The 11,104-nt window shown below is 36.1% G+C and overlaps 1 protein-coding gene across 1 annotated transcript; it reads right to left on the bottom strand.

Annotated features, from left to right (window-relative positions):
* Positions 1–1,643: 1,643 nt before the first annotated feature.
* LOC108672923 (ubiquitin carboxyl-terminal hydrolase 14) lies at positions 1,644–9,654 on the bottom strand. The gene is made up of 12 exons (XM_018160685.1): positions 9,512–9,654; positions 9,015–9,193; positions 8,449–8,556; positions 7,657–7,774; positions 7,021–7,156; positions 5,780–5,908; positions 4,963–5,131; positions 4,665–4,768; positions 3,799–3,934; positions 3,150–3,258; positions 2,477–2,659; positions 1,644–1,852 (listed from the first exon to the last, which is right to left on the bottom strand). Exons 1-12 carry the CDS (start codon positions 9,525–9,527, stop codon positions 1,686–1,688), a joined length of 1,554 nt encoding a protein of 517 aa, XP_018016174.1. The 5' UTR covers positions 9,528–9,654; the 3' UTR covers positions 1,644–1,685.
* Positions 9,655–11,104: the final 1,450 nt, after the last annotated feature.

Below are 11,104 nucleotides of genomic sequence, written 5' to 3' on the forward strand. Positions count from 1 at the left end.
TCAATGTTTTCAAATTTGACATCTTCATCTGGTAATTGCTATCGCTCGTGCCTAATTTTGGCTCTCAGTTTATATGGCATTTACATTTTAATTGAATGCTCCATATTTTATGTGTCTGATCTCAAATTGTTTTCTACTACAGAAATACTATTTCTACAGAAATACTATTTCTACAGAAATACTATTCTAATACAGAAATAAATTTACTATTTATATTTAAAATTCGGACAATTACATCCATATGACTGAGTCAAATTACAACGTAATAGATGACCTACAGACATTGATATATATCAGCAAGCTTATGAGACAATATAGGCCTCCTTGCAATTTATGGGGAGACTAAAAAGGGGAAGAAATGGGGGAAGAAATGAAAAGACGCGAATATTTATGTAATAATAATAAAAGGACAATGATGCTAATAAGTCTCTGATGCAAATGTTGCAATAACTAGCCCGACAAATATTGTCATTTTCCCTGGTCAGTGTAGAGTTAGTGAAATGCATTCATGAAAAATGGAATGCATTCATTAGTCTACCCCAAAAATTGCTTGTCATTTTTCTGATCTCATTTTGTAGCTGTGAAAAAGACGCATCTACCGCAGCAAACCGTATGTATGCGAGTGTTTCATTTTGTGCCCGAGGCAGTTTCTAACTTGTGAAGTGAAATATGAACATTTCATTCGAATGGGTGCGAAGATTTCCTTTAAATAAAATTTTGCATTCATAGATTATTATTCGCGATAAACCGGACAACAATACGTACTGCGGCAACGGATGGTACCTTCAATACGAGCAATTGGAAATGGGAAAAGTCAGAGATAAAGTAACAAGCCCTTTTTAGTTTATACTTCTTTTTAGACTAGTTATAGTTTTTTGCCTCTCATCAAAAAAAGAAAAGTACATTTTATGACATCTTAAAAAGTGCGTCTCCTCTTTTGATTTACAAGCTACAACGAGAGACACATCTTCCGATCAGTTGGCCGGATCTAGCGACTCTAGTATATAAAGCAACTCTAGATTTGTACAAGTCCCTGTGTTTTTTTCAATGTTTTCTTTACACTTCGTTTTCCTAAGTAATTAATACGAACAAAATGTGCCTGTATTGGCAGTGTTTTATGTGTATATAGTTTTGCAAATTTTGGTCAGTTAATAAAAGTTTTTTTTTTTTTTTTGGGGGGGGGGGGAAAGGTAGACCTCCCTTTTTGAGGTTTGAACTATAAAATTAGCTGTACCAAAGTTGTTCACGTTCGGCTGCAACTACAGGTTACATAATATTTAACATCATAAACAGAGTGATTTCAGTATCATCAAACATTGATAAAATTTGAGCTTTAAACGCAAGCATTGTCGGGAACTACTAGTAGTTTAGTTTCTCACTGAAACTTAACTGTAATCATGTTACGTTGGGATATCTTAAGCTAGGCTTCAAAATAGAAACATTATCAAGATGTAATAACAACCCAACCGAACTTTTTCCAACCAAGACCTTTTGAAGTTCTGTTTTAATCGAAATCTAAGCAACGCAAAATATAAGTCTACTATACTCAGAAATTATGTTTTTGTTGTTTAATCAAAAACGTAACATCAGAAATTCATGGTAAAGACATTTTACTACGCTGCTCAGGGGAAGGGAAAGCAGAATATTTCAAGAAAAATTTATTCGCGATCATACAACATAAATAATTACGTTTCCATTTTCTCATCCTTAGACAAGTGGTCGGTTTCAATATCCTTCTTTTCGTCAGAATGGCCTGGCACCTCCTCTTCAGAAACCTTCTCGATGACGACATCCTCAGGCACAGTGAGGGGGCGGGGGCCGTAGAGCAACATGTACGCGCAGTGCCAGTCACCTGTTCAAACGTCAAATACAATACCGCGTTTGACAACAAACAACAAAGTATTTTATAAGATATTGAAAAATTTGAGTACCTTATTATAATGGTAATCTTACGAGAATTTCAAATAACTCTAGCATTATATCACTTTGAACTGCAACCACTGGGCCCAGGGTGGAGATATTTTATGATGGTGATACTTGCTGATTGCATCTCAAAAAGCAAAAAATAATAAGATAAAATAGAATTTTTGCACAGTAACCTATAAATTTACTAGTAAATATTGACTTATGAGCCTCTTTCAGCCTTTAATGTCCGCGGACCTCTTTTTGCCGCCATCTGGCATCCTTGGTTGAGAGCAGCATGATTGGAGCAGTGAAATGTGGGTTTGAAACCACTGCAAGCTGTAAAAATTCTGCTATGTCTGCCATCGGAGACAGGCCAGATTTGGCATATTAAATGCTGACATCACTATCACTATTAACATTTATGGTAAATACGAGAACATTTATTGGAAGGAGTAGGTAATCTGCAATCAAGTTTAAATATAAACTTTTCGAACAATGTAGGAATGAAACTTGTGGCGTCTAACCCTGAATCTATTTAATCTGAATGATGCACACAGAGTATTATACTGACCGCCTCCTGAGAGACGTAAGATCTCCTCCTCAGTGACCGCGGTCACGTCATCATCGTCACACTTCAGCCAGTGGCCGTCCTTGAAGCGCACCCACGCCACGTAGTGGCCTGAAGACGACGTCCTGCCCTGGTGAGTCAGCACGGCTTGCAGCTGATAGAAGCCGCTGTTGCACGACCCAACATCTGTAACACCAATCATTCGATCAAGTAAATAAAGTATAAATATTTCATATTATCTTCTGTTACATAGGGAAGCAACCAGAAACAAATCCGCAATGGAGAAACTCGCGAAAATTGGCAATTAGTGAAGAAAATTGGTCTTTATGCATGATCCTAATTCTTTATAATTTGAAGTGAAAAACCCATGAATTCGTGGAGGAACATCACTCATTAAAAAGGTAAATAAATGCCAACGACTTAACACTGAGCAACTTAACGGGCCTGGACTCTGGAGAGTGGAGATATTTGAAAATTATAGCCTAATACTTATATTATTATCAGTATGAAATATGAATTATAATGAACACTTCCAATGAAATGATCTTGTTTATTCTGAATTATAATGAAGTTTATTCTGAATTATAATGAACAAGTTCATTTCTTTGCAAGTTCAAGTTTTGCTTTTGAAAATTTGATACACTTGTGGATACACCGCAGTGACGACACGACTGACCGTCTTCAAAGTAGTAAGGGATAGTTTTGAGCTTTGGCTGCTCGCTCTCAGGAACCGATTTTCCAGATTTGCGCATCCTGGCCTCCAGCTTCTCTCGCTCTTCCATGTCCTAATAATAGAGGGAATATCATGTTAAGAAAAAATCGAGATAAATTCAATTCATACCTGAAAATTATAATTGAATGATATATGATATCAAGATATTATTTCTTGTTGAAAGTTAAATTCTTATAATGGTGCAACAGTTAATTTGACTTGGCAGAATTCCATTGACAAAGGATCATAAGGAATCTGGTTTGTTAGAATTTGGATAAATTTAATTAAGTAACAATAAACTGACTAAATATTTTAATAATTGAAGAAAGAAAAATCCGTTGAGAAAATCCTAAAACATACAAGCACGCTTTTAACAAAATTATTTTTCCTATAAGCAAACAATGACATCAGCATCTTTCACCCGATGCAATGTTGAGGCTGACACCGCCTACCTTGTAGTGCACCGAGCAGCCTACCTTGTAGTGCACCGAGCAGCCTAGTGCACCGAGCAGCCTACCTTGTAGTGAACCGAGCAGCCTACCTTGTAGTGCACTGAGCAGCCTACGTTGTAGTGCACCGAGTAGTCTACCATGTAGTGCACCGAGCAGCCTACCTTGTAGTGGACCCTGTAGGGCGCCATGCGCCGCTGCAGCTTGGGACTGCACAGCTCGAACACGTCAAGCACCAACGAGAACTTCACGTCCTTCAATATCTTGGCGTTGACTGCCTCTTTTTCTTTGTAGTAAAACCTATAGAGACGCGATTCAATGTGAAGAGTAAATGAATTTCAAAAATACTATAAAATTAAGAACTAAACATCATTGAATCGAAGTGAACACAAAAAATTCGGGTTCGGGAGAAAAAAAACTATAACATAAAAAGGTACAAATTAAAAAATTATCCTCTCAATAGTCAGATTTATATATACACTTATGTTACCTACCTACAGAAGAGAGCGAAATGAGGGAAGCCAAGTCCATAGACTTTTGTCCTTTTTGCCATGTAACCAGTTGATATTTCAGCTCATTAAATAGACTCAGATCTTGAAAAGCTTAATTTTTAATATATTTATATCATATTAATAATAATTAATTACTATTATTCACTCAAAAAAAGTTCACATGTGGCTTTTTCTAACACATTGTTTTTTCAGCAGTCTTTTTTAATTTAGAATAATTTAGCTTCATAACAAAAACCAGTGCCGTTTTAAGCCTAGCAAGTTTTGAGTATATACACTAGTAGTACTCATGAAATTTGGGAAAAATTTCACAGTGCTAGGTGCAATTCTTCAAAAGATATGGGGAAAACTGAAATAGGATTTTTTAGAGTCGGAGATTATACAGCAACTAGGAATTCCCAAAGATAAAATCACGTACAATATCCTCCTAAATATCAACATTCAGATTCGTTAATACCGAAAGAAATAATTCAAATCACAAAAGAGTACCGAACTACACAATATACCACAGCACGACGCACCTGACCATGTCGACGGCGAGGTATGCAGGGAGGCGCGTGATGAGCGACTTTTTCGTGAAGCTCGCGTCCTTGCCCAGCGCGGGCGAGTGTTTGCTGATGGTCTCCTGCAAGCCATAGCCATAATAATGAAACGCGCTTTCAAACTTTCCTCATTGGTTAACACCATTCAACTGAATAAAAACTGTCAGTAATAAATATGTGTTATAACGGCATAAGACGGCAATTTACAGCATTTGAAAAGCAATTTTCCCACCTCATATAGATATAGCATAGATTGCATCGATTTTTATAAACTCACAGTGAGTCTGGATAGAAGACCGGTGTGAAGGTGGTTGACGTCCGTGCTGATGTGACAAGACAGCTGGTTGAAGGTGCTGACGGTGGTGGTGGGAGCTTCTCCACCTTCTTCAGTACACGTCCACACGCTCTCCATTTCCCCGTTCATGTATTGCTCCACAAGTGACGACCTGCTCAGTGCCAGATGGAGTTAATCACGACAAAACGGCGCAGCTTATGCGGACGTGTGGTGAGCTTGCAATGAATGCTGTTACATTCGAGACAAATCAAAGATGAAACATGTTTACAAATATTATATGCGTCTAGTAGAATTTATCATTAATAGATAAATAATTGTTGAAAACTTAGTGTATCAGTAACTGACTGATAAAAGTATTTTTACATCTACATAATAATATTATAACAGTACTGGAGTACTGGTAACTAATAAGGAGCAGAAATCAGGATGCATAAATGGAATACAATAAATTATAGGAAATTTTGCAAGTGGTTATATGTGTTCTTCAAGTGCAAGTTAATTGACAGTAATAATCTTCATGAATCTTGGCAATTGTTTTTATAAGGTAATGGTTTGCAATATTTGAAATGAAATATATATATTTCATATATATTATGAAACCAATAATATTAAAATATATTATGAACCAAAAATATGAAACCAATGACTTGAAATTATTAAGATAATACCAACTCCTACAAGAGAAAATGTGAATTTACTGGAAGTCTTTGAACAAATTTAACAATGGTTTATTATCAAAATTCTATACACTAAGCAGAGATGATATGACAAAAATATGAGAGTTATGTTGCATAGTAACCTGAAGCAAGGCTTGCTGAGCTCAGGCTGGATGGGCCCCAGACATTCCTGCATCATGCGCAGCAGCTCCGTCCAGCACTCGGATGCGTCCTGCTGCATGTAGCTGCCCTGGGCACCTTTCTCGGCAAATCTGTAAATGTAAACATTACTGATTTACATTTGGTTACACGGCACGACGACCCTTTCGGTTGTCAGATAAATGTCTTCGCATCTTGCTGATGTTCTGGAATCAACTAAATTCTTCCAGACATAAAACGACGGCAAAGATGAGAGGTAACTTTACAGGTGATTTTTAAAACAAATGTAACGAGATGGTAGCAATTTACAAGCGTAGAATTTTATACTTGGTGTCTCAGCATCGTCTCAGGTACCAGCAGCTGCTACAACAATCTTTTTAATGAGCTGAACTGCTGACAAATTGTCAAGATTGTATCCAAGAAAATATTAACAAATCCTGCCAGAAGATTTTAATTGAAATCTTTTGACATTTGGCAAAAATATTATTTCTCAGTAAATTATTGATTATTTTGCAGAAAATTGTCAACAAATTAATCTAGACTAGTTGTGTCGCAGTAAACGATGGCCTTGGTCTCAAATAATTGTACATCAAGTAAGAAGTAGATACAGATACGAATTAATTGTAAGGATCAAGCCATTTCTAGTTAACCCCACGGTAATATTCATATTTGCAGTCATAATCTAAATACATTAGCCGGTCATCAGCCACTCTTACTCTGGCCGCCAGCAGTAAATCTTCATTTGTCTTACCTGTGGGCTGTGATCAAAAAAGTTTTTTTCAGGACCGAAACGATCCCCTTCAGTATTCTCGCCTACGTCGTTGTCTATTTGTTTGAGTTCAATTAAAATTACTGTGTAACCCGTCCATTATTATCCACCGACTCGATGCCGTTCAGCCTCTCCGATACCTTGACATTTTTCATAAAGATGAGCACGATACACTAGATTCACAACAAGGTATAATATCATTTCTGGACAACATCTGTGAGGAAAATTGAGAAATTATACTATTGTAATGCTATAGAATCTCCTGTGAATTATAACCTCCTTATTAATTAAGATATCAGAAATTCTGAGCACTAACTGAATGGTTCATATTCATTAAAGTCCATCCTATACTTGAATTTTATTACATGAAATAGGGGAACCTAACACTGGATTCTATTAGCAGGTAAATTTGAAGGGATAGAAAAAAATCCAAGCTGGGTTAATAAGAGCAGTAACCTTGGGAAGCAAGTTCTGAAGAGCTGCACCATGATGACCGGCATGGGCGTTTCGCCCTTGTCCATCTCCTCAAAACACCGCCTGATGCTCACCATCAGCATGGCGTTCGTTGATGGCACTCTGCTAGTGGCATCATCTGTACCAAGCACGTTAGGTTATAAACAAGCCTCCTTCACTAACTATGGTTCATTGATAAATACTTACATGTATTCAACATTATTACTCTACCGCATGAGAACATGATCAACCTTTAAAAACATTATCTCAGGATTGTCAATATATTTCACACAGGAAACAATTCAGAACCAAAACTTTTGAATAGGAAAGGCTGCAAGGTATTAAATAGGCTCATGTTTTTGCCGCTTGTGATTTGCTGCGGTCCATTATGGAGGATGCTTATGTTAAGAAAAACAGTTATTGTGGTAGCACAAATATACATTTTTAGAGGTCTGGTTGTACATAGGAGCTAGAGGGGATTCAGATGAAAACATTTGTCAGCTGTTCATGCATGATCTGAAAAATATACGAGCAAGACAGCTCACTCAAAAGCTAGAATTATGGAAACACAAACATAAGAACAGTTTTCTACAGTTATCTCCACTGCAATTCGGGTTTATTGGAGTCCAGTTGGCTTACTTTGTGGGTCAAATTTGCAGATGGTCTTGTGTAGCTCGGGGACAGTCTTGAGGCACTGCACCACAGCGTTCAGGTAGCAAGTGTTGCCCAGATTCTTGATGCCAACAGGCATGTCCAGCTGAACAATTATCAAAAAGTTCAAATTAAACAATGTGTATATTATGTTGTGCCAAAATTGCGTAATAGCAGATTCTAGGGAATCAGCAGACAGTGTGATGATTCTGTAGAATCAGCATTTCTATACTGTAGGAATCTGGGGTTAGGTCAGTCAGCCAAGTGTTTTTTTTAATATTCAAATATAAAGGAACTTGACCTAACCTTTTCTAACTCTAACTGTCGATTTATGTTCTAACTCTAATGTCCGATTTTCTAAATCAGCAACAAAATGCAAATTTTACAGAATTGGCTAACTGGCTGCCGATTCCATAGGATTGGCAATTCCACAATTTCAGCACGACATATATATTCCTAGGAGCAATAAAAAATCAAATATTTAATTAAAGGAGCAATAAAAATTAAATATTTAAATCATTTAAATTTAGTCAGATTTAATAATGATTCTATGCTGTTTTACACACCAGATTCTCGATTGTTATTATGTTTCCTGCAGGATTAGTTAATGCCTGCACAAGATGGATATTTAATACTTTAATTCATTTCCATAAACTAGGGAAAAGTTTTGTAATTTGCTTTTTTGGAAAATTTTGTGTATATACAAAACTGTTGAATTTTACTTTTTTTATGACAGATTCTTTAAGCATGTTGTTAATAGAAATAGTGGCCGTTACTCACAGCAACATTGGTCTGGTCCTCTGACAAATCCTCCAAAAACACAGGCTTCTGCTGAGGCTCCTGTAGAGCATCTTCATCTCTGCTGCCCATCAGCACAACCAGAGCGCCCTGGTCAACGCAACAGATTCCAGAAACTTCAATTCATCTTTCAAGCATAAACAAATATGCAAAAAGCTTCAAAGACCTTGAGAATATTCCACAATCCATATTGTTGATCATCAAAGAAATACAACAAATAATTTTTACTAGTTATATTCAAAATAAATATAACATGCACTATAATGATATAAATTTAATATGAAACTGGGCAATGAGCATGTCGAAGTTGAATATTGCACAATTAAATTTTATTGTCCAATAGTTAATATAAATCATTCAAATTGCACAGTAATTAAATTTGTCAAGCTTTAAGAATTAGGTTAATTGAAATTGTAGACAAATCATTTTAGGCTCGTGCAAATTCAGACTATTAGCCTGCACCATCATTGGCAAATATACTGGAAAATGCTGAGGGAATGAAAGTAGCACAACAATAGAGACAGCAACAGCAATGTAAGAATACTTGCATCTTTGAGTTTGGCTCCCTCCCAAGTGTCAGACTTAAGAGTAGTGCCTTTGAGAAGTAGCTTCTGTCGGCTGATCTGCACTCCCGTCAGAGCATAAACTTGTGCCTGAAATACTTCAGGGGATTCACTTGTGTCCAGCTCAACATCAGGGTAGGTTTCCTTGCCCCACTTCACTTTCACTGTAAATACAAGATAATGTAGATTATACCATAAAAATAGATAGATAAATTCAGCCTAATTAATACATAAATGTTAGAGGTTTCAAGTTTTTACTGGGGGAAACTATTAGAGCAAATCAACAAATCATAATGGGTCATAGGTGATGAGTTATTGTTAATAAGAAGGAAATGATAGTAAGCTAACCTATATACTGTAATTCCAAGATGTTATAATAATTAAAAATTGAAATCAGCATTATTTACAATGTAATAAAAAATATGAGAATCAACAAAACAAAATAAAAGTAATAATGAAAAATATAGTTATATAATTCTCACCTTTATAACATGACATGATGAAGACAATTTATAGCTAAAAATGCAACATATAAATCTACTTAATGAAAGGCAAATCAATTAACAGTACAAAAGAGCGTTCAATATTGTTGAAGACTGATAAAAGTTTCCATTTTAGAAGCCAGCTGGAAGAAGATAGAGAATAAGGAGATTATAAAACTTTGAGTGCCAATTTTGGCCAGAATAGACAAAAGAAAACATCCAGCAGACAAGTCTCTTCCAGGGCGGAATTCAGGAGTGATGATAAATTAATAAGTACATGTAACTCAGAGGATTATACAGCAATACCTTGACTTATGAACGCCTCTACTAGCAAACTTTTCTAGATAATAACTGGAGATTCAAGATTTTTCTTGCCTCCACATATGAACATTTATCTGCTTGCAAACCAAATTTTAGATCTGATTTGGTGCTATATTCTAAAAATGCAAATATGTATGCAGTATGAAAGAGTAGGCATTTGGAGAGGAGCAAAATGGTTTCATGTGTGACAGAAGAGCAGAAGATTTGATGTGAATGAATTGATTGAAAGAATAAAGAGAGATGGAAAGTCTACTTGACATTCATAGATATAGAAAAAGCATATGATAGAGTGATAGAAAATTATTGTGCCAGTAGCTGGGAAAAATTTGTATGAGTGAAGAGTATGTGAGGAGTTATAAGTATGTGAGTAAATACTTGAGCAAAATATAAGCTTGTAGATGTGGAGAGACTGGGTGCAGTCCATGAGAGGTGTTTGACAAGGATGTATCCAGTCTCTGCTTCTCTTCATCCTTTACACTGAAGAGATGACTGCTTGACTGAGAAGAATGAATGTGGTAGTGCATGTTGGAGATGAAAGACTAAAAATATAACTTTATGCTGATGATGCAGTAATTGTGAGTGAAATGGGGTTGAAGTTCAGAGAATGCTTGACTATTTAAGCAAGAATGGAAAAGATTTTAATGAGTGCTTTAGCCTAGAGAAGGGTCAAGAGATAGTTGTGAATTTTCAGCTGAAGATATGGATAGAGTGTGGCAGCCGGAAGCATAGTGACAAACCACAGATTTTTTAGAATCACTTTGTTTTAAAATTCCTCATCTACCCAAGATTTAAAATAACTTCTAATATGTGATAATGCTGGTATCCATGATACATTACTGATAATGAGATTACTGTGTTCTACTCATAAAACTCGAAAATGAACAAGAATTTGTCTTTAAAAGTCTCTGCTTTGACACTATGGCTGAAAGGAAATGAGAGTGGCATGAAAAATGAGTACTTAGAATGAGTCTTGACCAAAAAGAATGTGAGAGAACTAAAGCATTGAGTCTTAGTAAAGTAAATCAATGGTTAGGAACAAAATATAACTTAATATAAAAGTACAGAAGAAATGGAAAGAAAGGACAGCCTGAGATTGGACAAGATGGGAGAGAGTATGAGTGCACATATGATGGCAGTAGATGTGGGGACCTAATGTTCTGACTTCTGTGCGAGAGGAAATGCTTTGCATGTAAATGCAAGGACATACAGGTGGAGTGAAAGGAGAGGACATTTGTTTTATTTGTGACAGAGGAGAGAGGGAAACTGTAGAGC

Source organism: Hyalella azteca, unplaced genomic scaffold (genome assembly GCF_000764305.2).
Source record: "Hyalella azteca isolate HAZT.00-mixed unplaced genomic scaffold, Hazt_2.0.2 contig2982, whole genome shotgun sequence".
NCBI lineage: Eukaryota > Metazoa > Arthropoda > Malacostraca > Amphipoda > Hyalellidae > Hyalella > Hyalella azteca.

What these genes read in the sequence shown, in the direction of transcription:
- LOC108672923 (XM_018160685.1), bottom strand. An exon ending in CTGCAAATTTGACCCACAAA is followed by an intron (nt 7,157 to 7,656) that starts GTAAGCCAACTG and finishes TGCTTGGTACAG; the next exon opens with ATGATGCCACTAGCAGAGTG. An exon ending in TTCAGAACTTGCTTCCCAAG is followed by an intron (nt 5,909 to 7,020) that starts GTTACTGCTCTT and finishes TTACATTTACAG; the next exon opens with ATTTGCCGAGAAAGGTGCCC.